Here is a 27,752-nt window from a genome sequence, read left to right as displayed (position 1 = left end):
TCCTATAACACAAACATTTTGCAAAAGAATACTAATTTTTTAGATTAAAGTGGCTTTGAATAGGAGTCTCGGATGGTATTTCCCCATATGTTCTCAGATATTTTGATTCTTCGGGTGAATATTTTGACATGATATCTCCTTTATCTTTTTGAAAATCTCTTAGCCCAACTAATACAATGTCTCCTACGTTTATCCAAATTTTCTTTTTTAATTTACCTCTAATATGACACAAGCGTTTTATACCATCGAAACAATATGCTTCACATCTCCCATTTCCTAGCATTTTTAATATCTGGGCATATTCTTGTCCATCCTCCTTGAAAATCAATTCTTTCTTTTCGTTTATTTTTTTTTCGAGCGAGATTTTTTTTTTCTCATTTATTTTCATATATTTATTTTAGTTAAGTAAATATATGAAAATAAAGCTGCATAAATAGCAGCTTTTTTGAAAATTTTTGACAAAAAAAAACTTCTTTCAAAATTTGAAAAACGTTTATAGTTTAAAAATATCATGTTTTTATTAATTTTTCCAAAAGTTCGGATCAATGTACAACATTTTTTTTCCGTAAACGAACATATACAGTTATGCTGCGATGACAATAAAATTTTTAGTGAAATATTTGCGTAAATTAAAAAAATTTCCTTTGTTTTTAGATTATATAAATTACTTTCGTTTTTTTTGATCATAAACGAAACGCATTTATTCCAAAACGTTTTTTTTGATTTGTTAATTTTATAAAAATTTGTCAAGAAATATTCAAAAAAATTATTAGTTTTTAATTTTTCTAAATGTTTTTCATTAATTTTTACCCGAATATTCTCTTTTAATATATATTTTTTTTTCGAAAAGACAAAAATATTTCTAACAGTTCTTTCTGTAATATAGTCGAAATATTTTTTTTTCAATTTTAGAAAAAAAAACATTGATTTGCCATATCTATCTGAAATAGAATTGTAAATTAAATAAATATAAAGGTTAAAACAAAATAAAAATTTGTGAAATTTGAAAAAAATAGTTTCCATGAAAAAACATTTTTCTAAAAGAAAAAAGAAAAAAATTTTTTTCAAAATTTTTATTTTTATATTCACGATCATTACATTATTACATTCGGCGTAATGTGTTATCGATTTGCCATTGACCATTAAAAATATTTAATTATTCAAAAATAATATTATTTCCTTTTTATAAAAGAGGAAATTCCAGATAAACTCGGTTACTTTAGAATTTTCTTCATTGAAAAAAAGATTCTAAATTATTTTCATTTTCCTGGAAATTAAATTCTTCTTCTAGAGAAGTTTGATTCTGAGTCGGCTGAATATCATTTTCATCGGATGCTAGTTTCAATTTTGCTTTAGATTTCAACCAATCCAAAATACTTTCATCCGCGCCTCTAACTATTTCACAAAATTTGTCTCTGGGAAATTCACGTGCATTCAAGTTAATGTTTTTTATTTTTAATAAAGTTTCAAGTGAAACATTTTCTTTTAGTAATTTTAAAAAATCAATCTCCTGAAGAACTTTGTATTCAGAAGAAGTTTCTTCTCTTTTTATTCTTTCTGGATAAAAATGTTCAGGATATTTTTCTAGATTTGCTTTGATTTTGAAGTTTTTTTTTTTGAACCAAAATGATCGTTTGTGTAAATTTAAGTTCGTTGGAAAATTACAAATGAACATTTACAGAAATTGTTTAAGAAAAAAAATAACATGTACTTAAATTTTCATAGTGTAAAAATCAAAAATTTCATACTATGAAAATTATTCAAATATGGAACGATAACGTTGACAAAGCTATGAAAATAATGATTAAATTAATCGAAGAATATAATTATATTTCAATGGATACAGAATTTCCCGGAATCACGTCCATTCCGACCGAATACGAAACGTCAGAAGAACATTATCAAACTTTAAAACACAATGTAAATATTTTACAGATTATACAACTAGGGTTTTCGTTTGCCAATAAAAACGGAGATATTCCAAAATCAAAAGCGTGTTGGCAATTTAATTTTAACTTTAATTTTGAAAAAGACATGTTTGCGCAAAATTCTTTGGATCTTTTGATCAATTCTGGAGTCAATTTTCAAAAACACAAAAAAAAAGGGATAAAAATGAATAAATTTATTCATTTCCTGATTAGATGCGGTTTTTTATTCAACAAAAAAATAAAATGGATATCATTTCATTCGGGATATGATTTTGGATATTTAATTCGAATGTTATTGCAAAAAAACCTCCCAGATAGTAAACCCGTTTTTTTTAAATTGCTTTATTATTATTTTCCATGTTATTACGATATAAAATACCTAAGCGTTTGTTTTAAAAAATTTTACGGAGGGCTCGATAAAATAGCAGAAAAACTCAAAGTGTTCCGAATAGGACAACAACATCAAGCTGGAAGTGATTCTTTACTGACTTTGAAAATTTTTTTTAAATTAAAAAAAATGTTTTTTGAAAAAAAGAATTTTTTTGATAATGTGTATTTTTTGTGCAACTCAGATTTACTAAAACAAAAAAAACCGGATATTTTTTTTGAAAGCGAAATCGATGACTATTGTATATGAATTTGCAACATGTGTTGTTTAATCATATTATATACACAAACTTAATCATAAAAATATATTTAATTTAAAAAAAAATGGCTGAACCGTTTTTGTTATTTCGTTTTTATATATTTTTTATGAACTCAATTTGCTTCAAAATCAAGCAAAATAAACTCGAGAAAGAGTGTATAAATTTCTACGCACTATGGTCAAAAAAAAAATATGAAAAATTTTCTCTATGTTATTCTTTTTTCTTGCATTTCAAACCCGATAAATTTGGGAAAATGTATTGCAATGAAACAATGCAACCAAAAATTTACGCGCTCAAATTGATCAGAGTAGTTTATTTCGTTATTTGATTTTTACAAAAAAAACTCGTTATAGTTAAAAAATAATAGTTGTAATGTTTACATAACAAAGCTTAAAAACGTATGATATCGAATGATATAATCAATACAATTCTTTCAAAAACACAAAAAAAAACTCCTACTATAATTCATAAACACTTTTCGATTCAAAGAATTAGAAAATTCTATATAAAAAAATTGTCCTTTGCTTATTATAATTTTTACAATTATATTTGTAACCTGATTCAAAAATTTCCAGTTATGAATGAAATTGATCCTTTTTTCAAAAATATATTTAATCTGTTGTTTAATAAAAATTATTATAAAGTTGCACTTGGTTGGCTAAACAATCTAAAACTTTTGATTTTTAAACTGTTGAAAAAATACACAACACTTTTAAAGCTAGGAAATTCTTTACAAGACTGCAAAATTCTAAAAAAAGTGGGTTTAGGGAAATTATGTAGCATGGTAAAAAAAACTAACTCCATTTTCATTTATTTAAAAAAAGTTGAAATTCAAATCAAGTTTATACCATTTATCAACTTTCATAAAAAACTAATTTTATTATCAGGGGGTCTCGGGTCGGGTAAGAGTTCTCTTCTCAATAAAATAACTAAAGCTAATGTAAAAACGAATTCTTATGCTTTTGTTACAAAATTTTTGCAAATCGGCGAATATAACAACAATTGTACCACATGGCAATTGTTAGACACGCCAGGATTAAAACATATTAAAAATTTAAATAGAAATTCGGTTGAAATGCAAACTATCGTTGCTCTTATTCATTTGAAATACACTAATTTGCATGTATTTGATTTTAGTTTTTTTTCTAAGGTAAACATGATTAAGCAAATTGATATTTTCAAGTCGATACTTTGTTATCTAACGAAAAAAAAAATAATAATTCTACTGAATAAAACTGATTTAAATTGGGAAAAAACAAAAAATAGGATGAAGAAAGCTTTAATTTTTTATATTTTAAAAATAAAAAAAGAAGGGATTCTGAAACTATCTTGCCATGATGAAACTGGGATATTTTTTCTTCAAAAAACATGCCTTACCGGGGAAAATCATCATATGCTAAAACCAAAACAAATAAGTTTTTTTTTGTATTTTAAAAATACGTTTATATTAAAATATCATTTTAGCCAAAAAGTTACAAGTAAAAAAAAAATAATTTTAAAGCAAAAAATGATATGCTTTGGGAAAAATCTCAATTAATTTTAATTGAAGAAAAAAACAAAAAATCAGAGAATTTTTTTCTGAAGTAAATTATATATTTAGAAATTTAAATTCCTTAAAATTACCAAAGCCTTTGAATTCAAAATTAAATTTTTCTCACAATCATTCTAATCTATCCTTCGTAAATTTTATTCCACGTAAAAATAAAACGTCATAAAAAAATAGACTCACTTCACCAACTGAGTCGGCTTAGCTCAGATGGTTAGATTTACTATAGCGTCAGCTTGACATGCTGAAGGTCGTGAGTTCGAATGTATAAGCTCATTGCCGATATTGTCAGATTTCATACACATGTGTCTTTAAAAAGGTTTAATTTTAAAAAAAATAGAGCAACGTGTACTTTAGTGTTTAAATGCTACCGATATTATCTTCTAGAAAAATAAAAATACCAAAAGGTGTTCACGTTAAATTACTTTCAAGAAAAATAGAAGTCAGAGGGCCAAAAGGTGTATTAACTAGAAATTTTAAACATATTTTAATTGATATGAAATTGAAGAAGAAAAAAAAAGTTTTATATTTTAAAATTTGGCACGGAGACAAAAAAAAAATATCTAGTCTTAATACAATAGTAACTCTAATTTCTAACCTAATAACCGGTGTATTGGTAAAATTTGAATACCGCATGCGATTTGTTTATGCACATTTTCCTATAAACGTTACGCTATCGAATGATAAAAAAGTGTTAGAAATAAGAAATTTTCTCGGCGAAAAAAAAGTAAGAAAAGTGATAATACCAAACGAAATACAATGTATTAAAAGTGAAAAAATGAAAGATGAAATTTTAGTAAGAGGAACTGATGTTAATATGGTTTCTTTATCCGCTGCATCAATTCATCAAGCTTGCTTAGTCAAACGCAAAGACATACGTAAGTTTCTGGATGGGATCTATATTCACAAAATAAATATAGTAAGTTGATTCTATTACTAAATTGAATCATACATTGCGTCGTTCAAAAAGTGTTTTTATATATATACTTTTAATGTATCCACAAAAAAATTTTGTAAAAAAAAACTCTTTATATTCAGCTTACTGGAGAAACTTTTATTTTTACTTATCTAAAGGAGAAAAAATTTCTATCATATCATATTCGTGGAATTTTGAAACAGGTTTCACATAATTAATATTTTTTGCATTTTCTTCTGTTAAAAAAAAATTATCTTGCGTTGATGCATCTGGATTGTTTTTTTGATCCTGGGTATTTTTATTAAATAATTCGACTAAAGTGGAAGCTGTTTCATTTGCAAAATGAAGAGATTTTTTTTGCGCGTAGTCATATTTAACTTGCTGGATTAATTTTCTTATATTCTGTATATATTTTTTGCATTTTTGTAATTTTTTTCTGGCTCTAACGCCCGCTGCTCTGTTATTTTTTTCAAAAAACTTACACGCATCTTTAGCTGCTTTGTCTATTGTTTCTTTTAGTTTATTTATTTTATCCATGAAGAAAAAAAGTTCAAATAATTAATTATTTTACATTAAAATTTAATTAAATTTCATTACTATCAATTAGATTTTTGTCTCATCAATCTTCTTTTTCGTTTGAGTCTTCGCATTCTTTTTTTTTTCCATTTATCTCTCATTGGTTAATATTGTATATTCTAAAATTCACAGCCAATATAACTAAAATAACCACCATTTGTAATTTAAATTTTATAAATTTAACATAGTTTTGAGTAAATATTTGTCACTATCCTCTGATTCATTTGAAGACTTGAATGCTGATAGAATTTGTTCTTTTTCTTTCGCTGAAATAAACGAAGATTTTATTTTGACTGGCAAAACCTTCCCAAATCTGAGGATTCTTTTTAACTCTTCCATCGACTGTTCGTTTTCTTTTCTTCTAATGGAAGCTATTGCATTTATCAAACACTCTTCGCATTTCAAAGTTATGTTCTCAATTAAAACTTTTTTCGTTAATTCTTTGGATAACCCAAAGAAAAATCTAAGCTCTTCTATTAGGTTTTGATTTTCGTTATTTAATAGTTCTTTCTCTATGTTAAAATCTATTTCCATCTTGAATAATTTGACGCGTTGGTCAATCGGAACTGAAATATCATTTTGTAGATTAACGTTTAACAGCATAGCCATTTTCCTCATTTCGGCTATTTTTTCAGGATTTATAATCTGGTCATCCAATATATCTTCTACGAAAGTTTTAACCCTATCTTTTTTTGCTTGTCTGATTAAATTCAAACACACCAAATCGTCTATAAATAGTGTATTTTTAACTTTAGAAAGGAAATGCATTTCTGATTCATCAATAAATCCTTTATGTAATGCATGTGTTAAAAATTGTGTGTATATCGTCGAACCTACGTTCGCGTGAATTGAATCTATGTCAGAACGTTGAATCCCAAGTATAAGCGCTAAATTATTGAACCCATTTAGTGTGCATTTTTTTTCGTTTTGAAATTTTGAAGAGAAATATTCAATTAAATATTGTCTGTAAATTTCCAAAACAATTTTGTTATCAAATAAGTCGGACAAATTGACCGGGTAAGAATAATTGAGATTTAATGTTAAATCATTTTGTAATTCTAGCCTTCCGTTTAAACTTTTCATCTTCTTTTGTAAAAGCAAATTAGAAAATAAGCTTTTTTTTATAAAAATTTTATTCCTGTTGTAAAAATCAATTAAATCTGATAATTCGTGTTTGTTTGAAATATTGGTTTCAATTTGCAAAAAAGTTTCGCTGGGGGTAGTATCAGAATGCTGTTCTTCTCCAGATTTTTCCTTCGGTTGATTTTTTTTTTTGTGTTGAGTTATCACTTGATCAAATATATATCCTGCTTTATCTTTGCAAACTTGGTAAAAAATGTTTCGCGCTTTTTTTTCTGTTATTTTCAAATTTTTTCTTAATTTTTCTAATTTTTTCCAATATTCTGTCGATATAAAACCAGAAACCCCCATTGCTTCTGAAATAGCTTTTTTATAAAGAAGATCGTTTATTTCGTTATAAAAAATTTGTATATCACTCCATTTGAGCAAAAGAAGGTTTTTTATTTTATTCAATTTAATTTTATTTTCTTGAGAAATATTTTTTCTTTTATCCATAACATTATACAGATAATTTTTATACACGCGGATCTTAACATCTAACGCTGCTTCTTCGCTTAATTTTAAAGAAAACTGAAATTTCTTCAAAAAATCAACTTCTTCAACAGTAAATTTTTTACATTCGACTAGATCAACAATTTTTTTTTCAAAAAGAGGCTGTGCTTCCTTATTATACATTTCTTTATACTTTTCTTCCGAAATAAAAAAAATTTGCTTGAGATCCGAAATATTTTCTTGTTTTTCCGGCAAAATTGATATATTTTCGAAGCAGTTTTTTATAAAATGTTCAAAAATTTCAACAAATTTCATGGAATCAAAATCCTGTTTTATTTCATAAAAAAGAGTATTATCATATACAAAGTTCATATTTTGATCTAACTGACATAGAAGTTGTAATATTTTTTTTATATTTTGATGAATATTCAGAACTTTCTCTACTTCTGATATTATAGATTTTTTTTGCATATGTGTTTTTAAAATCGAGTTGAGTGTATCTTGTAAAACATTTTTTAACTCAAACAGAAAAAAGTTAATTGACTCGGAGGAAGAAAGGAAAAAGTCTTTTTTTTTTTCCAGAAAAAAGTTCACTGTCTCTTGGATATTGTTTTCATTTAAAATTTTGACACACTGGGTTGTGTGATTAGCAATTTCCGAAGTGAAAAAAGGTTTAACCAATTCAATCCATAAATTCTGAAAATTTTCTTCGTTTATTTTAAATAACATTTTAATTGATTGAATTTTTTTTTGATCTTCTGAGCTTATTTTTTTTTCTTTAGATATCAATTCGACAATAAAATTTTTTAAAAAAAAGAAATGAATTTTATTTTTATCATCTTGACTTATCCCGACTGTAGCTTGAATAGTTTCTAAATTATCCAAATCCCAAGAATTATTTTTAAATAGTAATTCGATTATTTTAAAATAAATAGAATAAGAGACAGTTGAACAATGTGAAAACGTTTTTTCTTCTGAAAGAGAAAATATTTTTCTCAATCTTGTCATTTCGTATTTACGTCCTTTTTCTGAATCAATAGAAAAAATCCTATCAGATAAAAATATAAACTTGTCTATTTTTTTGAAAAGATATTCAGATGGGGTTCGTTCTAACTCAATCCTATATTGTCTATATAAATCAATTGCAATTTGACTATGATATTCTCCTATTTCTTCGTTAGAAATGTCAAAGAAATTTTTAATTTTGATAAGCTCTTCGATTTCGTCGAGTTTAGGAACGGAATCTTGTAAAAAAATTAAAACATACATTTTGTAAATTTCAAAAATTTCTTTTTTTATATTCTGATCATTCAATTCAAAGTGAGTTGTTGTATATAGTATTGTTTTTTTTAAACTATCCTTTTGTCCAGAAGAAAATGCATCTAACATTTCCTTCTTTATATTCATTGGATTTTTTTTCTTAGTTGATAAAAAGAAAAATCCACCTGATAAAATAAGAAATAAGGCCAAAATACATTTATTCTTTAGAAAAATCCGACGAAGATTAAATGCAAGTATACTAACTAATAAGAAAGATGCTAAAAAAAAAGGACCAAATGCTGTTTTATCGACGGTTTGATTTTCTTGTTTAAGTTCTTTTTGGATAATATTTAATGTATTTTCAGAAAAAGAAGAATAAAGAACAGTTTTTCTAGCTTTTAAACATTTTTCATGAAATAAATTTGTAAAAATATTTGACTGTAATCTCTTTTTTTTCTTCTGAATTAATACCGTATTTGAAAGTAATAAAATTTTTACTTCTTTATTAGTGTTGAAAATAGGAACAAACGCGTGACAATAATTATCTGACATTCTTTTACCAGAAAAAATCATGTTATGGTATAACATGCGAGTGCTTTCATTTTACATTTATTACAGTTCCAATACGATTCGGAAGTTGAAACAATTTATTACACGAGGGTGCTTTTTTTAAAAACATGAAAATTAAAGAAGCTTTACTAGCTATACAGAATTCTGACTGTTTCATAAGAAAAAGCGCTGAACTCGAATTACAAGAATTAGAAGAGAAAAATTTAGATAATTTTCTTATTGATCTTTCTTTAATATTAAAAGAAGAAAATTATGAATGTCATGTTAGAAAATTAGCAGGATTATTACTCAAAAATAAGGTGAGCTCAAAAGAAAAAAACATTTACTCATGCAAATGGTTAGCGTCTATTAGTCCAATTTCAAGATTCAACATAAAAAAAACTGTAATAAATACTTTTCAAAGTTCAGTTGATGTCATAAGAAAAACTGCAGCTGAAATAATGGCAAAAATAATGAGCATAGAACTTTTATATCAAAAGCAAAATTATACTTTAGTATATTTTATAAAGATTTTGGAAAATAAAAACATTCAACCTAATTTTCACAGTTCTATTATAGAAACTTTAGAATTTTTTTGTCAAGAGATAACCCTCAGCAGGAATGTAAACTTTATGTTTAAAATGTATTTATTTCAAATTGTTAAAATTCTTTTTGCTTTCATAAACAAAAATGGAAAAAATAGTAAAAACATTAAAATATCTGCGTTGAACAGTTTTCTTTCTTTAGTTTATTACATAGAAGAAATCTTTGAAAAAAAAGCTCATAGAAATTTCATAATTGGTTCAATATACAATCAAGCTAAAAACCAAAATTCTATAATCAAATTAACGTGTTTGGAAATATTAGAAAAAATTTCTAAAAAATACTATATTCATATAAAAGAATACGGCACCTCCCTGTACATTTTAATTGCATATACAATTCAGTGTGACCGATATTTATCAGTTTCTTATGCTACAGAACTTTGGAATACGATCATGGAAGAAGAGTTTGAAACTATTCTAGCAAAATACAAATCGTTAAAACAAGGAACATGGTTTTTATTTCATTCGAATTACAATATTTATACAAATTTTCACATACCTTTTTTATTATTAGATTGTATTCGCAAAAACAATGATGATGAACACACTGAAAAATGGAATTGCTGTAATGCAGCTGGAAATTGCTTAAATACAATCAGTCAAGTTTTTCCACGTGAAGCAACGTTTTTTTCTATGTTTTTTGTAGATAAGCACATGTATTGTAATGTTTTTAGAGATATCCAAACCGCAAGTTTATTTTTTATTGCAATTTTCGAGGGTATAGGATGTAAATTTTTATATAGTTATACACGAAAAATTCTTTTGTCTTGGATTTATCATTTAAAAAACAGATTTTCTGACATAAACGATATTTTTGTTTTAATAGTTGGAAAAATTTCATATAATATTTCATATATACTAAGGCATTATTTAGATCAAGTAATTGAAATTATAGTTATTAGTATAATTAATAATTCACATGACAATATGTGCTTTATTTTAAACGAAATTTTACAATCATTAAATAGGGAAGGGTTACTAGCTTGGTATTCTGAGAGCATTTTTTTAGTTATCTTGAAAGAATTTTTATTTCGGATTATTAACAACAAAAATAGTAATCAACTATCCGAAGCATTTTTGCGTTTAATAATCAATTCTGATATCAGAGATACGTGTTTTATTTTGGGAATTTTACCTTATTTTATGCTGTATTTCTCTAAAAACTTTATCAAAAATACGATCAAATTTACAAAAATGAAAAATGAAAAAGAAGCTCAAAATTATATTTCTAAAATCATAAATTGCATAGTACAAAAATATAACAACAAAATTAATACAATTCTGTTAGAAAATTTATTTAATATGTTTTTCGGGGTAATAGTCGATTCAAAAATTACTTCGAATTTTTCAGTTGAAGAAGAAATTTTGATATGCGTCAATACCATGATTCAATTCGATGAAATTAAAAAAGATTTGTCTAAAATAAAAAAATGGATATTTTTTTTATTAAATTTGATTAAAAATACCGATGAAAATGATACGGTTATTCTATTAATCGGTTTATTAGGAGATACGTGCAGAATATTAAGAAAAGAAACATCGAATTTTATAGAAAGAATTATCGACATATTATCTGAAAAATTGAAAAAAGAAAAATTTAGAAAAAGTATAGCGTTACAAACACTCTCTTGTTTTGGTGACATAACTATAACTCACAAAATTAGTTTAAAATGCATTGATAACTTAATTGATTGTTTAGAAGATATTGCGAATTTTTCCCGGGTTACCCTAAATTTTTCTACCAGAGAAGAACAAGATACGGATTTACATTTTAAAATTCAAGATTCTGTTTTAATGAGTTTAACCGGAATCATTCAACAAATTCAAGATTATGATAAAATTTTATATGAAAGTAAATTTTTAAAAAAATTGAAATGGGTTTTAGATTATATATATTTTTCTGTACAAGGAGATAAGATGATCGCGTTGGTTAAAATATGCATTGGTTTGTTAGGGGATTTTTGTCTGAGCTTTACATGCATTAAGTCTATATTTCAAAAAGAATGTTGGATATTTCAGTTTTTAAATGAAAGCAAATATAATCAACAGCTGAAAATCAAAAATTTAGGAGCATGGGCTTTTGAATGTATATATGGACTTTAACTTTATTTGTTTATTTTAGAATAAATAAGATATCTGATGTCTTTTAAATTACAGAATATTTTTTTAATTTGCGGATTATTGGTATTGCTATTTTTTACGCAATACGACAAAACAATTACCATTATCATATGATATAACTTTTTTGTTTCTAATAAACTACTATTTTTAAACTGTAATAATGTTATTTTTAGATTTTTTATAATTCCAAACAAATAAGGAAGCAATAAAAGTTCTAAAAAATTTGATCCAATAACTGTTGTGTATAAAATAGGTCCGTATATTTCCCTAATACATTTATAATCACTAAATAACATATGAAAAAAAATTAAACTAATTTTCAAATAAGCAACATTATTGCGCGTTTTTAAACGATTGTAAATAATACCAATTATATCTGCAAAAAGATGTTTAGCTAAAAAAAATTCTTTTTTTTTTAACCTACTAAATATTTCGATCTTATATTTAATTAAAACTGGAAATAAGAAATTAAAATATACCGAAATATCAAAATATCTATTGATAACCAACGCTTTTATTACACTAACAACTTGATTTATATGAAATATGGAAATTTCGTTATCACTCATATATTTGTTTAAATATAAAACAAAGTAGAGCACGATATTATTTATTTTTTTATATTTCGAAATTTTTTGTAAGCACACTTTTTTTTCTAAGTAATTACCTCTTTCCATTTTAACCAATATGAACCTATGGAAAATAAAATGCTGATAAAGGTTTTTTTTAAAAAAACAACTGTTTGATTTTAAAAAATCAAGACGTTCGTGAGTTTTAAAAAAAAACCAATTTTTGAAAATAAGTATTTTTTTTATTTTTTTATTGAAACTACTTGATTGAGTATTTATGAAATAATCTTTTAAATTAGACGAATAAGTTAATGCTGTTTTTTTTTTAGTTTTTTTAATTACGTTTTTCGTTTTTTGTGTAAATTTAATAACACCATTGCACAAATTTGCATGTTGTATATCCGATATTGATATACACGTTTTTTTTGTTATCTCTGCGTACTTAAAAGTATTCCGAACAAGAAGTTTTATATATTGTTTTATATGGAAATAGATTTCTTGTACACAGTTGCGAAAAATAAAATTTTTTTTTCCTATTAAAAATAAAATTTTTGTTATTATATTTTTATCAAAACAGTTTGTGATTGTATCCATTTATTATTTTAAAAAATAAATGTATAAATTTAAGTATATTTTATTATATAAGCTAAATAGCTAGAAATTGTTTATTTTTTAGTATTAGTACTATACGATTTTAAATGTTGGTATCGTACTTTTAGTTATTATTAAAAACTGTTTTTTTACGCTCAAAATGAAAAATAAAACATATTATCTTGACATAAAGAAAATGATATTGTGCGATTGTCATCTAGGATTAAATTATTGTACAAATGACATGAAAATGTATGTATGGAAGATGAGACAGGATGGTATTTTTATTTTTAATGTCCTAGAAATATTTAAAAGAATTAAAATAGCAGCTAAAGCAGTTGCTTCAGTTCGTAATAAGGAAGAAGTCATCGTGGTCTCGTGTTCTAACGAAAACATGGCTTCGGTTTTAAGGTTTTCTTCTTATACGGGATGTAAAGTTATTTTAGGGAAATGGGTTCCAGGTAGAATAACAAACCAATTTTGCAAAGATTTTATACAGCCTCGGTTAGTTATTGTGGCTGATTGTTCATCAGGGTCACAAGCAATATCAGAAGCATCGAAAGTCGGTCTTCCTGTTATAGCATTCTGTAACACAGACACCCTTCTGAAATTTGTTGATATAGTTATACCTCTTAATAACAAAAACAAATATTCAACTGCTTTCTCATGGTGGCTCTTAACCAGAGAAGTTTTATTTTCTAGGGATAGTTTAAATCCTATGAACTGGAAAGTGCCTTTAGAATTTTTTCTGGATAAAAATACCAAAGAATATACGGAAGCTATATGAAAAAAAATTTGACTATAAATTGAATTTTGTAAGTATATATACACATCAAGGCAACAAAAAGGTAAAATGAAAGTTAATAGTAAAATTATATTTAACGCATATTTGTTTTTTCAGGTTTTTTTAATATCTCAAATGCAAGGTATTGATCAAGAGTATATTTCTGTTTTATTGAATAAAAATAAAATTTTTTCATTTTTTAGCTTGATTTTTTTCAGGACGTAGTTTTTTTTAAAAACTTTTTTTTTTTTGAAACGTTTGTTTCGTTTAGCTCGAACTATGATCAAACTAAATTTATTTTTAGAATAATTCTAACCAAGAATATTTATAAAAAAATTTATTTGAATTTTAACCAAAAAAAAGCTCATAAAACAAACTTGAAAGTATACCCCGTTTGCAAAGTAAAATATTTTGTCTGTTTAAAATTCTTTTCTAAAACTACACGTTGTGATAATTTTTTTGGTAATAATAATATCATGACTATTAAAATTAACTCGCGTGTTAATTTTCCTATAAAAAATTTTTCAAAAATGAATGTATTTATAAAAATATTAGATATTGAAAAAAATGTAACAAATTTTATGTGTTTAAAAAATAGAAAGTTATTATTTTTTATGAAATATTTTTTAAATAAAAAGTTTTCTTCTTATCATTTGGATTTTTTCTCAGATTTTATTCAAAGAATAATGGAAGAACACGGAATAATATCCATCGAAACGCAACTTAATTCTGACACGGATCGTATTTTCTTTATAAACAGTCTAGAAAAAAAACAGACGTGAATTTCCGTGTTCATTTTATTTTTAATATGCATATTATAAATAAATTTTAAATATATAAAACAATATTTCGAAGCACCAAAATTTTTATGTGCAGTTATTTTGATCATATAAAATTTAATTATTTGATAAACAAATTTATATACCGAATTAATTCTGAAAAAATTAGTTTTTTTAATAAAAAAAGTATTAGTATTTTGTTGAAAATTTATTCAATTTATACAAGAAATCATTTAAAAATAATAAAGATTTTTTTTGAAAAAAAATATCTAACTTATGCACAATGTTTAAAAGTTGAAAAATCATTGTTTTTTTTTGCATTTTTTAATTATAAAAAAAAATTACGTATAAACTATACAAGAAACGACTTGAAAAAAATAGACACATATGTTTATAAAAAGAATTTATTGGAATTTAATATAAAAAATTCAATCGAATCTATAAAAAACCAATTAAAAATTTCAGAAACTATGTTTTTTTTCTTAAAAACATCAATGGGTTTTTTTGAAAAAATTCAAAAGTTAAATAACTCATTTTTAAAAGAAAATTACAATAAAAAAAGAATTACAAGAAAATTTTTTTTTATAAATTTACTCGATATGAATACGAAAACGTTTATGCTTATAATTGTAAACATAGTAACAGTATGCAGTTTAATTGTTTGTCTTATTTTGGTTAAAGAAACTTGATTATGAATAAACAACTTTATACTCGTATATTATACTTTTATACAGGAGTTATAGCAAAGTTAATATTTCATTTTTTTATAATTTTTATAAAAAAAAAAATTATTTTTATATTTTAAATATAATAATCAAATTTAGCAATATAATAAACCAGAAATTAATGTTTTCGTCGATTGGGATATTTTTTTTTGAAATTTTAAAAAATAAATTTGGCTCAAAAATTATAGTATATCAATTAATGAAAGAAACATTTGAAAAAAAATTGTATTTTTTTGTACTGTTTAACCAAAATTTATTTGAACTAATCTATTTTAAACATTCGAGTCGAATTTTAGATTTCTTTTTTCAAATTTTTACTGATAATAAACAAAAAATTTTCCAAATTATCAATTTGTCTCTATTTGGAAATTTATCAAAACAGATAACTTTATACAAACTTTATAATAAAATTTACACATTCAGAATCTTTTTTTCGGGATTTTCTCGGAAAAATAAAAAAAAGTTAAAGTTTTTATTTACAAATCGTTTAAATACGCTAAACGAGACTTTTAGTAAATATTCTCCTTCTTTTTTTTTCTCATTTTTCTCAGAATTTATTCGTTTTGATAAAATAAACTATTATGTTTTATTTGGTATTTTTTTAAATAAAATTTTATTTGATTCTTATAAAAAAACGAAACTTTTCGTAAATTTAGTTGATTCTTCAAATATAAATATTTTACGCAAGATTTTGAAAAGAATGAATCTTTCTTTGGCGAATATTTTGAGACGCGAAAATGGTTATTTGTTAATTTTAAAATTTTTTTGTTTAAGTTTGTCTGGAAATCGATCTGTTAAACTCTTGAAAATATTTTTCAAATTTCAATCTGGTAAATCAACTGGATTTTTTTACGTCTTCTTAATTTTTTTAAATTCAAACTCTAAACTGTTTTATTCAAAAAAATACTTTTCGAGCCAATTGAAAAACAAAATAATTTCAATTTCCTTAAATACGAAATATAAAAATTGTTTATACAACACGTTAGACAAATCTTCGAATCAATTTTCAATCTATAATTTGGAAATATGTTTAATAATAGAAAATTTTTTTCAAAAGATAAACTTTTCTAAAAAACTTAAAAAAGATATATTTTATTTTATTTTTAAAAAAAAAATATCTATTTAACTCATCTATTGAGCCATAAAATTACAAATTTTTCTTTTATACAATCTATGTCGAGCGTAAAAAAAATCAGTTCTTTTTTTTCGAAAATTTATCTGTTTTTTTTTTCTTTTGTATACGTTCTTTTACATAAAAAAGTTATTTTTTTTAAGAAAACCTTTTTAAGAAAACTTTTTTTATCTTTTGCTTTTGATAAAAAAATAAAAATGAATTGCAATTTTTTTTTCGTGGTATCGTTCGTTCCGATTAAAACTCAGTTTGTGTATTTATTAAATATTTCTTGCCCAGATTGGACGACGAAATGACAGCTGTTTTTGTATTTTCAAGACCGTTCATCTATTTTTTTAAAAAAAGTTGACGCATGTTTTTATATTTTTTTTTATATCGAATTTATAAATTAGACCATGTATCCAACAAAAGTAGATTTTTCACTTTAGTAAATGACAATTCCAAACAAATTTTTTTGCATCAATCACGTCCAAAAAAAAGCAATAATAGTAACAACTACTACAATTCATTGCCAGATAGTTTTCTATTTAAATATTTGAATAGAAACCCAGTTGTTATTGTGATAGGAAAAAAGAACGTGGGAAAAAACACGTTTATAAACAAATTAACAGGTGATCCGGAAGTTGAACCGCATCTTCTGCCCGAATATAAAAAATATTTTCAATTTAATCAAAAATATCTAATTATACACACAGAAAATATCTTGTCAGACAATTTTGAAAAAAATAATGCAAAAAGTTTGTTTTCTATTCGAGACTCAAGTTTAATTATATTCATGGTAAACGGAAAATTAGGTTTAAGTTCAGAAGATATAAAAATTGGTGAATTTTTGAAGTTATGTCAAATTCCTGTACTTTTAGTTGCAAATAAATGCGAAAATAAAGATAATTATAAAGTTAACCTTGGCACGTTTTTAAAACTTGGATTCGGTGAAGCAATTCCGATGTCTTCTGTCCATGGAAGTAATTTAAAAAACATATCGTCTAAAATATTCAAATATTTTACAAACTCACCCGTTTTTCTTGGGAATTTTATAAATATTGGAATAGTTGGTAAACTAAACTCGGGAAATTTTTTTGAAACGATTTTTCCAACTGAAAAAAAATTCGGTTTTTTTTTTCATAAAAAAATGTCAACAAACAAATCACTTTTAGCAAAAGAATGCTCGAATTTTAACATTTATAACCTTATCGATACAACGCCAAATAAACAAAAATTTTCACAAAATAATAACTTTGATTTTTTTTTAACAGCAAATTCAAAAACAATTCGACAATCAGATTGCATTTTGTTTATAATAAATGCAATGGTTGGAATAACTGAAAAGGATCGTAAACTTGCCCAGTCGATTAATATGCAAAAAACAACTTGTATTATATTAGTAGAAAAATATGAAGAAATTTTTTTACAAAAAAAAATTGATTATTGTGAAATGGTAAAAATTATTCGATATTTTCTTCCTCTTGTTAACTGGGCTAATATTTTATTTTTGTCTTCGAAAAAAAAAATCAGATATCAAAAAATTTTTAAGTCGATAGATATCGCAATTGAACAATATAACCGCCGTATCCCAACATCTGTTATAAATGAAATTTTACAAGAAGCAATGAAAAAAAAAGGTTTTTGTGTTAAGAAAAAAGAAAAATATCCTAAAATATATTATTCTGTCCAATTGAGCGAGAGACCCCCTACTTTTGCGATTTTTGCGAATGAACCTGTTTTAATTCAAGAATCTTACAAACGCTATATCGAAAATCAATTTAGAGTTCAATTGGGATTTTACAGTAGTAGCTTGAAATTTTTTTGGTATAAAAAATTTTAAATTAGCTTAAACCTTTTGTTGACATTTGGTAAAATCAGATCAACATATACATTTTTTAGTTTGTCTTTAGTTGCATTATACACGTGCCAATAAATTTTCCTAATATTTGTTATAGAATGAAAAATGCCAACAGATATCATGAATTTGATTTGAATGTTATTCGCAAAAAAGCAAATTTTTTGAATTGAAAATAAAACACATTTGAAAGTTAATTTTTTAATCTGATAAATATCTGGCCAAATATTCACTAACACAAAATATAAACTCGGTAAATATTTGGTATTTTTTATTTTTTTTGAAAATAATCCTAATAGAATATAAAAGCTACAAGACTTTTTTTTTTGAGTGCAAAGTTTTTCTAATACAAAACAAACTAGATCTGAATAATAATCAAAAGTTCTAATCGGTAAATACCAGATTATATATACGAATATGTCTAATCCAATTAAATTTTCAACCGAGTTATTCGTTTTGATAATACGAAAAAAAAAAAAAAACATAGTCTGACATCCAAAATTTTCAGCAAATAAAGAAAGTAAAATGAATTTCGAATAAGAGTGTTTTTTTTTTACATTTCTATAGAAAAAAACCATTTCTCCTGTTATCTTCCCATAATTTATTATGTTTTTGATGCGAAACATACAACATAAACAATATTTTTTTACCAAAAAATCAAAACTTGCAGATATTTTTATCAGTTCAGTACATATATTCATCCATTGATGTTTTTTTATAAATAGCAAAAAATTTTTATCTAAAAAATAAAAAATAAGTTTTAGTATTGCTCTTATAATTATAATTTTTTTACTCTTCATTTCAAATAATAGTTTTATTATTAAAAAATCAAACATTTGGTTTCGTTTTATCAATATTTTTGAACTGAAAACGTATATAAATTCTAAAGTGACAGCTTTTTTACAAAGAATTTTGACCAAATTTCGTAGAATTATGTTGGTAATTTTTTTTATTTTATTTTTTTTTAATATTAGTTTAATCGTAATAACAGCTTGATTTTGAAAAATTTTTCCTTTGTAGCTTATTTCTTTTTGTAATTTTTTTGTTAATTTAAAAAAAATAAATTTACTTATAATTAAATAAAACTTCTTTATGAATAATTCTAAAATTTTATGAAGATTTTTTAGTGTTAGATTGACTTTTTTATTTAAAAAATTATTACTAATTTGTTTTCCTACTAAAAAAAAAAATTTTGAACGAAAAAATAAATAATTTATTTCTCGAAATTCTAGAATTCTGTACTAAAACTTTAAATAAGCGAATAAGATTATTATTGAAGCAATTTTTTTCTCGAAAAAAATTTTGAAATATATATAACAGTGTTTTTTTACATATATTTTTTTTTTGTACAAAAACGTTAATTTATTTATAAAAAAAGCAATTTTTTTACAATACTTTACAACGCAAATCAACTTAAAACAAAAAATGAAGAATAAAAAACTTCTGTTTTTTTTGTATTTTTTCAATAAAATTTTTGATTTAAATAAAAAATAAAAAATTTTGATATATTTTAATCTAATAAAACTTACTTTTATAAGTTTTAACAAAATTTCAATTATCTCGAATAACAAAAATAAAGGAATTTTACATAAGTAATATTTTGAAAATTTTTTAGCAGTTTTTACTAAGAATATAGTAGATTTTCGAAATCTTTCGAATGCTATTAAAAAAAAAGTTGGATAAAATAAAACAATATTTTTTTTTTTAATATTTTCGATAGAACGCTGACTGTAGTTTAAATGTTGTTTATACATCAATAAAAATTGCTCTGTTTCGTATAAAGAAATAATACTAGAAAAATTTTCTATCTCTTGCATGAATCTGTACACAAGAAATTTATTTTTTTTGTACAATAGAAAATATTTTCCTAAAAAATCATTTTCATTTAGAAAGCAGTTCTTGTTTGCTAAAAATAAAATTTTTAACGCTAATTTGTTTATAATTTCATTATTTTTCTTTTTAAGAAATAATAATAAACTTTGTAGTAAATTTATTTTTTTTCGGATAACATTCAAAATTTCAACTACATAAAGCTTATATTTAACATAAATGTTATTTAACATGATTTTTATGTTAAATACACACATGCTTACTGTAAAAAGGTTAATTTTTATTTCACAAATTAAAATTTTCATATAAAACGCATATTTTTGCACATCTTTTTTCGAAAAAAAATTCGCTACGTAAATGGAGGCTTTTAACAAAAAAATGACTTTTTTTTTCTTATATAATTTTCTTTTTCTAGGATCAATTTTTTTTTTGGTATTTGAGTTTTTTTTTATTTATATACACTTTTAATTTAACAAAAGATTCGTCTAATTTCTGACTAACATGGTATTTATATTGATTCGAAATCAGTCTATACAACAGCACATTCATACATATGTATAAAAATCTAGAATGAACATTACTTAATTTTTTTAATTTTTATGACAGAAAAATTATACAGAATCGCATAAATCTATATAATTATCCAGCTTTTTACAATTTTCAAAAAAGAACTTATTTATATACTTATTATATAATTTTAAAATTGATATTCTGGCGTTTTTTCTAGAATAAAGTCTTTTTGATATTTTCTTGAATTCCTTTAAAAAAATCATTAGCTTCGATATATTATTTGAAACAGCTTTAATTAAAAAAAAAAGGTTTATTTTTAAAAAAACATTTATTTTGACTAAAATAGAAACAAATACACTCGTTTCCGTTTTTAATCTATTTTTTAAAACAAAATTTATTTTATTTTCATATGTGGCAAATACACTGAAAAAGTAATTTTTTTTTTCCACAACATTGTTGATATAAAACACAGGCTGGGTAATGAATAAAGAACAAATATGGCATAGACTAAGAGAATTCGAATCAAAAAATTTTATTTGAATTCTTTGATTCATTTTTTTTCTCTCTCGACAATAAACACAAAAATGGTTGAATGTGATGAAATTTTTATAAAAGTAACTCGAAAATGTTTTTTCAATAAAATTTACAAAAATTAAGTTTGAGTAATCAAATGTTTCAATTAGATAAGTCTCGTTTAAGCAAAAATAACAAACAATCCGAATCGTATAAGAAATTGTGATAGTTCGACAAAAATTTACGCAACCCGCGTTATATTCTTTTTTGAATAAAGACCATGTAAAGTTTTTTGATGTATTATGTTGTACATAATTAAGCTTTATTTTTTTATAAAAAAAACCTGTATACACGGGCTTGAATTTATGTAATTTATTGTTTATTTTTTTGAAAATATTCTTATAAACCACGCTCGGCAATGCTTGATTTTTAATTAATATTTTTGGTTTAAATAGAAGTTTAAAATTTTTTCTAAAAAAATCCTTCCAACTAACTTGTGTTTTGGTTTTATTATAAATTAACGATCCGTTCAAAAGAATTAATGTATATATAACATCTGTAACAATTTTGTCAAAGATAAACATTTGTTTTCACGTTGAATATTTTAAAATTATGTATAAATCATAAAACAAATCAATTCAATTTTATAAAAAATAATCTATTTACAACTCCAAGTATACCGTCTATTGTGTATACAAAAAATGCTGAAATACTCAGGATAATTAAAACTGCGATAATTTGCTTAAATACTTCATTGAGAACAGGCCATTTTATTAACCAGATCTCCTCTTTCATTTCCATCAGAATTTGTAAAAAATTTCTTCTTAAGTTATTTTCTTTTCCTTTTTTTAAAAATAAATTATTAAAGTTATATCTGGTCTTTTTTGTGAATTTATAATAACAAATTGGTTTACAAATAAAGCTAGTTTGCGTAATCTGATTTGTATAATCTGATAAAAAAGTTTTAATTAGCATGTATACCAATTGATTAAATAAAATTGTACCACCGGTGCGCGTTCGTTTAAAAAGTAAAATGTATTGTATTTTAAAAAAAAATTTGGATAAAAATATTTCAAATGTATTTGTATTTCAAAGTAAATTTGTAGTTTTATTTCCAAAGTATCAGGAAAATTGTATAAAAGAATCGTGGAAAACGATTAAAAAAATATTTTTTTTTTATAAATTAAAATTAAAATTAAATTTAAAATTTGGTTTTATAGAAATTTCAAATAGTTTAAATACAAAAGATCCTTTTGTAATTATTAAGGCTAGAGATTTCGTTAAGCTAATCGCAAGAAGTGTACCGGTTCGACAAGCAGCTAAAATATTTGACGACCAAATTTTTTGCGATATAATTAAAATTTCCAGGTCAAATTGTAATAAATTCAATTTTTTAAAGAAAAGAAAAAATCTCATCGGAAAAAAAGGAATAGTGGTAAAAATCATTGAAGTAATTACCCAGTGTTATTTAATAATACAAGGAAATACAGTTTCATGCATGGGTCAACATTTAGGAATAAAATATGTTCGCAATATTGTTGAAAATTCCACGTTCAAAATTCATCCAATTTTATATATAAAAATGTTGATTATGAAACAAAAACTCTATAACATTTTAAAATTCAATAACCAAAATTGGGAAAAATATTTACCATTTTTTAATACAAAAAAATTACCTTCGACTTCGAAAATTTTAAAAAATCAACCAAATACAATTAATCTGTTTCTTCAAAAAAAAAAAGACATGAAAACAAAGTAGACTTTTTATCAAAAAAGAATAGATCAATTGCAAAAAACAAAGTGCCGGCCAGTCTTGATTTAATTAATATTTTTAAAAAAAAATGACGTCGATAAAGGCTGCGTAGCTTAATGGATATAGTGTTAGACTTCGGATCTAAAGATTACGGGTTCAAGTCCCGTCGTGGCTCTTTTGCTATAATTTTTCATTTTAAACTATCGAAAATCATACTTAAAAAATATGCGCAAATGTATTAACATTTGCATTAAATTCTTAGCCCGAAGCTGTTTGCTAGAGATTTTAAATCTACTTTTTTAACATCAAAAATTTCTTTTAAAGTTGAATTTGAATATGAATTTAAAAAACTTTTAAATGCTTCTTTTGATAGTTCAAATAAATAGTTGTTTTTTTTAACAATATCTATTAACTTGCAACACATGACAAACAAATTTTCGTTTTGAAATTTATACTCAGACACCTTTATTTTGTTTTTTTTTAAGAGTATCAGAAAGTTTATTTCTGATGGCAAAAGAAAAATTAAACTTTTTCCAACTGTTTCTACGCCTCTGCAAGTTCTGCCTATCCTATGAAAATAATTTCTAATTTCCAAAGGAGCATCGAAATGAATTACCCAATCAATAGAAGGTATATCTAAACCTCGAGAAGCAACATCAGTGCAAAATAATATTGATTTTTTTTTTTTACAAAATTCAAAAAAAACCGACGTTCTTTTAACTTGTTTTTGTTTTCCGTGAAAATTTAATACAGGTATACCTAATAATTTCGACAAAATTGAAAAAAACCTAACTTCGTTACAAGAATTAAAAAAAACCACAATCTTTTTATTTTCGTTTTTTTTCAAAAAAGACACCAATGAAATGAATTTATATTCAGGTTTACAGACTAAAAAATTTTGTTCTATTTTGGGTATTACGTTCGTATTTAAACCATTTTGTATGCTTAGATAGATTGGTTTTGTTACGAAGGATATTACACTTAAACTTTCGACACTTCTAGTTTGAGTGGCACTGAACAAAATCGTTTGTCTTTTTTTGGGAAAAATTGATATAATTTTATATATTTCTTCTTCGAATCCAGCCTCTAAACAACGATCTGCTTCATCTATTATCAAGATTTGTAAAAACTTAATAGGAAAATTAGATTTACTTGTCAAATGGTCTAACAATCTTCCTGGAGTTGCAATTATTATCGGCTGGCCTTTTTTTATTTTTTCAATTTCTGTTTTTTTATTAGTTCCTCCCATTAATATTCCACATGACTGAGAATGTAATGCTAACAAATCTTTAACCACGCAATAATTCTGAAGCGTCAGTTCTCTGGTAGGGGTCAAAATGATTCCAGCAAGGCTATTAAAATTGGCCCATTTAACCGTATATACAAATTCAATCAAAGGAACACAGAATGCAATGGTTTTCCCAGATCCAGTTTGAGCAGAACCAAGTATATCAAAGCCGCATATTTGTAACGGTATTCCTAAACTTTGAATATTCGTCATATGAGTGTAATGTTGTTCCAATAATTTCAACATCGTGAGCTTCGATATTAAAAGAAGCTCAAACGTGTGCTTTGTTATTACACTTTCTTTTACAATAGTAAACAGCCATACATCTTTGTTTTCTCTTTTTTGAAATAAAAAATTTTTATATGTTTTTACTAGAAAATTTTTTTTATTGGATTTCATTCGAGAAAAAAATAATATTGAATTGGTTTTTTAATACAATTTTATATCTTAAATCAATTAACGCAACAAAAAAACCTTGGGTATTTTAGTTTTTTTATTAAATGATTCAAGCTGCTCTAGTCTTTTTTCAATTTTATGTCTGTTTTTTATTCCGAGTATACCTCCATACTTAAGCTCTTTTAAAGTGTCAGCTCGTACAGCAAGAGCTATTTTTGCAGAAATCATTCTGCTTAATTTTCCTTTGTTTTTCGAAGAAGAAGCCTTTTTGACAATTGAGCAATTATAAATGATCCCGAACTTTGGAGTTGGAGTTTTATTTTTTTTTGCTTTAAACATAGCTTTTTCCGCTCCAAAAAGCTGTATAGTCGAAGAAGGATATTTTGCTAAATCAAATATCGATTTAGCGTAAGAAATTAATTTAGCTCCTATTCTATCTCCTACGATTGTTGTCAGATTGGGAGCTACTATGTACATTTTGTTTTTTAGATATTTTCTTACAATTTCTTTAAATTCGTAAATAGAAATAATTTGATGTGATAGATGGACAATATTTTCAAAATCTTCTTTTTCAAAATCACACCCGATTGAAGTTTGTGCTGCTTTTTTTATAAAGAAAGCATCCTTTTTGTTTAATATATGCGTTATATCTGTTACCTTAAGTTTTTTTCTCGTTTCGAATTCACATATAAGCCTGGAAAATGTTAAGCTATCTAAATTTAAATCGCATAATTCAGGAAAATGCCAGTTGTACCACTCTTTTAACCTAAGGTAATAAAAATTAATTTTTTTTTCAGTTTCTTCTAGAATTTTGATTGAATACGTAATTGTTAAATCTTTTTTTATTCCACAAAATCTAACCTTTTTTCCATAGATAAAATGAGAAGCCATTGCTACCGTATCATTTTTTTTATTCGGAGTAATTTTTTTTTCAAAATAATTCTTAAAACGTTGAAAAACATTTTCAAACGCAACAAATTTGCAAAAATTTTTTCCTAATTTTTTATTTATTGTATTTTTAAGCTTTATGTCACTTACTAACAACCTTTCTTTCGTATTTATGCTATTTTTTAAAAAATTTTTAAATTTTTTATTGATTTTTCCTTTAATTAAATTTTCTGTAGTTTTGATTGCTTCTATCTTCGTTTTATACTCATATACAGCTCGTAAAATGTATTTTTTCTCGGTGTCATTTATACGAAGTAATCCATATCCTTTTAAATTTTCAACAAGTAATAACATTTTAAAAAAGAATAGAAATGATTATAGGAGTGTGTAGCTCAGTGGTTAAAGACTATAGAGCGTTTGACTGCAGATCAAATGGTCAGGAGTTCAAAAACTTACAAGCGAGAAACGATCTCTTCACACTCTTTTTGCGGGTTATGTTTTAATTTGAATAGAGAAATACATTTTTGCATTGTTTCCCTATTTTATATTTAAAAATATCAAAATCATCAAGTTGTTTTTTTCTTTCATTCGAATAATATTTTATGGCAGCTTTAGTTTCGCACCATCTATATATTAAATTTAAATTGCATTCTAGCTTAGTTTTTAATTTTCTTGAGCCAATTTTTTTATCAATACCTTTTATTACCACTTTTGTTAATTTTATATTTTTTACATTTATAATTTGACGAGAAGCCCATCCGTCAACCAAACATCTATTTTTATCTATCACATCTACTATAACTCCAATTTTTCCGCGAAAAACTCCTTTCTTTATAACTATTACTCTTCCTATTTCTATAAAATTCGTCAAGCTCATTTTAGATTTTCACACACTTTTACCGAATAAACTGTCTTAAATGCGTATATTGTCATAATTAAAAATCAATGTTCTGTTTATTTCTCTTATTTTCTGGATCTTTTGAATTTTTTTTTGTTATTTTGTTTGACTAAACTAACGAAATTTATAAAATATAAACACAATAATAATACTAACCTGAAGTAAATTTTTTAAAAATAAAGTCTTTAGTCATTAAAATCGTATATTTTCATTTGAATCAAACTGCTCGATTGGATATACATTTTTCTCATATTTTATGCCAATTTATCAAATCTTCGGTTGAAGCGAAAATATAATTTCTTCCATGAGGAAATATTAGTAAATTTTGAAAATTTTTCTTCTTTATCAATATCAAAATTCTTTCTTTCTCTGTATATTTAACTAAACTTAGTAAATCCAGTTTTATGTTAAAATAATTTTTTATAACGTCGGACACGTGTATAGATTCTGTAGAATTTTTTATGGCGTAAATTAAATTTGTTTTACTTTCAATTGTTTTTTGTTGTTTAAATGTCAAAATTTTGTTTTTAAGTTTAAAAACAAAATTTTGGTTTGAAAAAATTTTTTTTTTCGATTTATCACATATTTCAAGATTTAAATTTAAATTATACCTTATGTTTTCTAGATGACATAAATTTGCTTTTTTTACTAGGCTAGTTATTTTTCGAATCATAGGTTTAAATTAAATTGACCAACTTGGTATACACGCGTTTTTTATAGGATCGACGCGTCCTTTAAAAAAGTATATTTATGAAAATTTTGTTTGGTTTTAATAAGCACATACTTGCTTTTTAATTTTATTATGAAAAAAAGCATTACTTTTTTTAGTGAAAAATCGAAAATTATAATTACAACGTCAAAAAACCCTTCTCGTATGTCTTTGAACTTTATCAAAAAGTTAAATATAATATTCCCCTGTTCACATAGAGTGAACAGGGGAAATCTTTCTTTAAAATCTCTAATTCGATTTTGTATAATTCAGAACGTGGCTAATTTGATACTAGTTTATCAAATTAAAAACAAACCCAGTTGTATGGTTATTTTCCATCTACCATCTGGTCCAACTTTGTTTTTTAAATTATTCAACGTTATAACGAGTGCTGTTGAAAAAAAATTGAATTTATCACATCAATCTACTCTGGTTGTAATCGAAGGGTTCGGTTCTCCTCTGGGAAAATGTATAATTTTTATATTTATAAGTTTATTTTCTTTTTTCAAAAAAAACTTTAGAAAAATAATATTCTTAAAGGAAAAAAAGAGTTTTGTCTTTTTAAGATGTTACTGGTTTTTTTTAAAAGAAAAATTAAAAAAAAAATTTTTCCTTGAAAAAATACATCCTAATTTCGATATGTATCTTTTTAAAATATCATTAGAAATATTTTTTCAACAAAAGAAAATTGCTTTCAAGTGGTATAAAAAACCTGGAACTGCCATTTTCATTAAAAGCTGAAATTTGTAAATATATTTATATATTTACAAATTATTTTATTACGTTAATTATTTTTTTTTAAAAAAAATAATTAACGTAATACGTGTCAT

At 24.2% G+C, this 27,752-nt stretch overlaps 28 protein-coding genes and 1 non-coding gene across 29 annotated transcripts; 15 read left to right on the top strand and 14 right to left on the bottom strand.

Annotated features, from left to right (window-relative positions):
• Positions 1-31: 31 nt before the first annotated feature.
• Positions 32-388, bottom strand: eif1A (eukaryotic translation initiation factor 1A; the record flags this gene model as incomplete). The annotated part of the gene is made up of 1 exon (XM_003239817.1): positions 32-388. The coding sequence occupies one exon, from the start codon at positions 386-388 to the stop codon at positions 32-34; it is 357 nt and encodes a 118-aa protein (XP_003239865.1).
• On the bottom strand, positions 385-1,143 carry CPARA_2gp308 (hypothetical protein; the record flags this gene model as incomplete). Its single annotated transcript, XM_003239816.1, has 1 exon — positions 385-1,143. One exon carries the CDS (start codon positions 1,141-1,143, stop codon positions 385-387), a length of 759 nt encoding a protein of 252 aa, XP_003239864.1.
• Positions 1,144-1,231: 88 nt separating this feature from the next.
• On the bottom strand, positions 1,232-1,675 carry CPARA_2gp307 (hypothetical protein; the record flags this gene model as incomplete). The annotated part of the gene is made up of 1 exon (XM_003239815.1): positions 1,232-1,675. The coding sequence occupies one exon, from the start codon at positions 1,673-1,675 to the stop codon at positions 1,232-1,234; it is 444 nt and encodes a 147-aa protein (XP_003239863.1).
• Positions 1,676-1,749: 74 nt separating this feature from the next.
• On the top strand, positions 1,750-2,565 carry pop2 (CCR4-associated factor; the record flags this gene model as incomplete). Its single annotated transcript, XM_003239814.1, has 1 exon — positions 1,750-2,565. One exon carries the CDS (start codon positions 1,750-1,752, stop codon positions 2,563-2,565), a length of 816 nt encoding a protein of 271 aa, XP_003239862.1.
• Positions 2,566-2,639: 74 nt separating this feature from the next.
• On the top strand, positions 2,640-2,903 carry CPARA_2gp305 (hypothetical protein; the record flags this gene model as incomplete). Its single annotated transcript, XM_003239813.1, has 1 exon — positions 2,640-2,903. One exon carries the CDS (start codon positions 2,640-2,642, stop codon positions 2,901-2,903), a length of 264 nt encoding a protein of 87 aa, XP_003239861.1.
• Positions 2,904-2,975: 72 nt separating this feature from the next.
• nog1 (nucleolar G-protein) lies at positions 2,976-4,112 on the top strand (the record flags this gene model as incomplete). The annotated part of the gene is made up of 1 exon (XM_003239812.1): positions 2,976-4,112. The coding sequence occupies one exon, from the start codon at positions 2,976-2,978 to the stop codon at positions 4,110-4,112; it is 1,137 nt and encodes a 378-aa protein (XP_003239860.1).
• A 373-nt stretch (positions 4,113-4,485) lies between these two features.
• Positions 4,486-5,049, top strand: rpl9 (60S ribosomal protein L9; the record flags this gene model as incomplete). Its single annotated transcript, XM_003239811.1, has 1 exon — positions 4,486-5,049. The coding sequence occupies one exon, from the start codon at positions 4,486-4,488 to the stop codon at positions 5,047-5,049; it is 564 nt and encodes a 187-aa protein (XP_003239859.1).
• A 132-nt stretch (positions 5,050-5,181) lies between these two features.
• Positions 5,182-5,574, bottom strand: CPARA_2gp302 (hypothetical protein; the record flags this gene model as incomplete). The annotated part of the gene is made up of 1 exon (XM_003239810.1): positions 5,182-5,574. The coding sequence occupies one exon, from the start codon at positions 5,572-5,574 to the stop codon at positions 5,182-5,184; it is 393 nt and encodes a 130-aa protein (XP_003239858.1).
• A 210-nt stretch (positions 5,575-5,784) lies between these two features.
• On the bottom strand, positions 5,785-9,033 carry iap100 (plastid import machinery, IAP100 protein; the record flags this gene model as incomplete). The annotated part of the gene is made up of 1 exon (XM_003239809.1): positions 5,785-9,033. The coding sequence occupies one exon, from the start codon at positions 9,031-9,033 to the stop codon at positions 5,785-5,787; it is 3,249 nt and encodes a 1,082-aa protein (XP_003239857.1).
• Positions 9,034-9,122: 89 nt separating this feature from the next.
• Positions 9,123-11,702, top strand: imb1 (importin beta-1 SU; the record flags this gene model as incomplete). Its single annotated transcript, XM_003239808.1, has 1 exon — positions 9,123-11,702. The coding sequence occupies one exon, from the start codon at positions 9,123-9,125 to the stop codon at positions 11,700-11,702; it is 2,580 nt and encodes an 859-aa protein (XP_003239856.1).
• A 2-nt stretch (positions 11,703-11,704) lies between these two features.
• Positions 11,705-12,883, bottom strand: taf (transcriotion associated factor; the record flags this gene model as incomplete). The annotated part of the gene is made up of 1 exon (XM_003239807.1): positions 11,705-12,883. The coding sequence occupies one exon, from the start codon at positions 12,881-12,883 to the stop codon at positions 11,705-11,707; it is 1,179 nt and encodes a 392-aa protein (XP_003239855.1).
• A 157-nt stretch (positions 12,884-13,040) lies between these two features.
• On the top strand, positions 13,041-13,667 carry rsp4 (40S ribosomal protein SSA; the record flags this gene model as incomplete). Its single annotated transcript, XM_003239806.1, has 1 exon — positions 13,041-13,667. One exon carries the CDS (start codon positions 13,041-13,043, stop codon positions 13,665-13,667), a length of 627 nt encoding a protein of 208 aa, XP_003239854.1.
• Positions 13,668-13,733: 66 nt separating this feature from the next.
• On the top strand, positions 13,734-13,889 carry CPARA_2gp297 (hypothetical protein; the record flags this gene model as incomplete). Its single annotated transcript, XM_003239805.1, has 1 exon — positions 13,734-13,889. One exon carries the CDS (start codon positions 13,734-13,736, stop codon positions 13,887-13,889), a length of 156 nt encoding a protein of 51 aa, XP_003239853.1.
• Positions 13,890-14,140: 251 nt separating this feature from the next.
• Positions 14,141-14,446, top strand: CPARA_2gp296 (hypothetical protein; the record flags this gene model as incomplete). The annotated part of the gene is made up of 1 exon (XM_003239804.1): positions 14,141-14,446. One exon carries the CDS (start codon positions 14,141-14,143, stop codon positions 14,444-14,446), a length of 306 nt encoding a protein of 101 aa, XP_003239852.1.
• Positions 14,447-14,532: 86 nt separating this feature from the next.
• On the top strand, positions 14,533-15,132 carry CPARA_2gp295 (hypothetical protein; the record flags this gene model as incomplete). Its single annotated transcript, XM_003239803.1, has 1 exon — positions 14,533-15,132. The coding sequence occupies one exon, from the start codon at positions 14,533-14,535 to the stop codon at positions 15,130-15,132; it is 600 nt and encodes a 199-aa protein (XP_003239851.1).
• Positions 15,133-15,289: 157 nt separating this feature from the next.
• CPARA_2gp294 (hypothetical protein) lies at positions 15,290-16,294 on the top strand (the record flags this gene model as incomplete). The annotated part of the gene is made up of 1 exon (XM_003239802.1): positions 15,290-16,294. The coding sequence occupies one exon, from the start codon at positions 15,290-15,292 to the stop codon at positions 16,292-16,294; it is 1,005 nt and encodes a 334-aa protein (XP_003239850.1).
• Positions 16,295-16,341: 47 nt separating this feature from the next.
• CPARA_2gp293 (hypothetical protein) lies at positions 16,342-16,596 on the top strand (the record flags this gene model as incomplete). Its single annotated transcript, XM_003239801.1, has 1 exon — positions 16,342-16,596. The coding sequence occupies one exon, from the start codon at positions 16,342-16,344 to the stop codon at positions 16,594-16,596; it is 255 nt and encodes an 84-aa protein (XP_003239849.1).
• Positions 16,597-16,652: 56 nt separating this feature from the next.
• engA (GTP-binding protein EngA) lies at positions 16,653-18,122 on the top strand (the record flags this gene model as incomplete). The annotated part of the gene is made up of 1 exon (XM_003239800.1): positions 16,653-18,122. One exon carries the CDS (start codon positions 16,653-16,655, stop codon positions 18,120-18,122), a length of 1,470 nt encoding a protein of 489 aa, XP_003239848.1.
• On the bottom strand, positions 18,119-18,973 carry CPARA_2gp291 (hypothetical protein; the record flags this gene model as incomplete). The annotated part of the gene is made up of 1 exon (XM_003239799.1): positions 18,119-18,973. One exon carries the CDS (start codon positions 18,971-18,973, stop codon positions 18,119-18,121), a length of 855 nt encoding a protein of 284 aa, XP_003239847.1.
• A 405-nt stretch (positions 18,974-19,378) lies between these two features.
• CPARA_2gp290 (hypothetical protein) lies at positions 19,379-20,272 on the bottom strand (the record flags this gene model as incomplete). The annotated part of the gene is made up of 1 exon (XM_003239798.1): positions 19,379-20,272. One exon carries the CDS (start codon positions 20,270-20,272, stop codon positions 19,379-19,381), a length of 894 nt encoding a protein of 297 aa, XP_003239846.1.
• A 306-nt stretch (positions 20,273-20,578) lies between these two features.
• On the bottom strand, positions 20,579-21,574 carry CPARA_2gp289 (hypothetical protein; the record flags this gene model as incomplete). Its single annotated transcript, XM_003239797.1, has 1 exon — positions 20,579-21,574. The coding sequence occupies one exon, from the start codon at positions 21,572-21,574 to the stop codon at positions 20,579-20,581; it is 996 nt and encodes a 331-aa protein (XP_003239845.1).
• A 49-nt stretch (positions 21,575-21,623) lies between these two features.
• Positions 21,624-21,965, bottom strand: secE (preprotein translocase secE subunit; the record flags this gene model as incomplete). Its single annotated transcript, XM_003239796.1, has 1 exon — positions 21,624-21,965. The coding sequence occupies one exon, from the start codon at positions 21,963-21,965 to the stop codon at positions 21,624-21,626; it is 342 nt and encodes a 113-aa protein (XP_003239844.1).
• A 58-nt stretch (positions 21,966-22,023) lies between these two features.
• rip1 (Rev interacting protein Rip-1-like protein) lies at positions 22,024-22,749 on the top strand (the record flags this gene model as incomplete). The annotated part of the gene is made up of 1 exon (XM_003239795.1): positions 22,024-22,749. The coding sequence occupies one exon, from the start codon at positions 22,024-22,026 to the stop codon at positions 22,747-22,749; it is 726 nt and encodes a 241-aa protein (XP_003239843.1).
• A 96-nt stretch (positions 22,750-22,845) lies between these two features.
• Positions 22,846-22,918, top strand: trnR. Its single transcript has one exon. It is a non-coding gene; the product is annotated as a tRNA-Arg (tRNA).
• Positions 22,919-22,993: 75 nt separating this feature from the next.
• Positions 22,994-24,430, bottom strand: has1 (RNA-dependent helicase; the record flags this gene model as incomplete). The annotated part of the gene is made up of 1 exon (XM_003239794.1): positions 22,994-24,430. One exon carries the CDS (start codon positions 24,428-24,430, stop codon positions 22,994-22,996), a length of 1,437 nt encoding a protein of 478 aa, XP_003239842.1.
• Positions 24,431-24,487: 57 nt separating this feature from the next.
• nop5 (SAR DNA-binding protein-1) lies at positions 24,488-25,669 on the bottom strand (the record flags this gene model as incomplete). The annotated part of the gene is made up of 1 exon (XM_003239793.1): positions 24,488-25,669. One exon carries the CDS (start codon positions 25,667-25,669, stop codon positions 24,488-24,490), a length of 1,182 nt encoding a protein of 393 aa, XP_003239841.1.
• Positions 25,670-25,814: 145 nt separating this feature from the next.
• Positions 25,815-26,192, bottom strand: rpl14 (60S ribosomal protein L14A; the record flags this gene model as incomplete). The annotated part of the gene is made up of 1 exon (XM_003239792.1): positions 25,815-26,192. One exon carries the CDS (start codon positions 26,190-26,192, stop codon positions 25,815-25,817), a length of 378 nt encoding a protein of 125 aa, XP_003239840.1.
• Positions 26,193-26,460: 268 nt separating this feature from the next.
• On the bottom strand, positions 26,461-26,886 carry CPARA_2gp283 (hypothetical protein; the record flags this gene model as incomplete). Its single annotated transcript, XM_003239791.1, has 1 exon — positions 26,461-26,886. The coding sequence occupies one exon, from the start codon at positions 26,884-26,886 to the stop codon at positions 26,461-26,463; it is 426 nt and encodes a 141-aa protein (XP_003239839.1).
• A 129-nt stretch (positions 26,887-27,015) lies between these two features.
• Positions 27,016-27,663, top strand: imp4 (U3 snoRNP protein, IMP4; the record flags this gene model as incomplete). Its single annotated transcript, XM_003239790.1, has 1 exon — positions 27,016-27,663. The coding sequence occupies one exon, from the start codon at positions 27,016-27,018 to the stop codon at positions 27,661-27,663; it is 648 nt and encodes a 215-aa protein (XP_003239838.1).
• Between the last annotated feature and the right edge of the window lie 89 nt (positions 27,664-27,752).

Source organism: Cryptomonas paramecium, chromosome 2 (genome assembly GCF_000194455.1).
Source record: "Cryptomonas paramecium strain CCAP977/2A chromosome 2, complete sequence".
NCBI lineage: Eukaryota > Cryptophyceae > Cryptomonadales > Cryptomonadaceae > Cryptomonas > Cryptomonas paramaecium.
The sequence above is the reverse complement of the archived record's forward strand: the minus strand, read 5'-3'. Positions and strand labels throughout refer to the sequence as shown.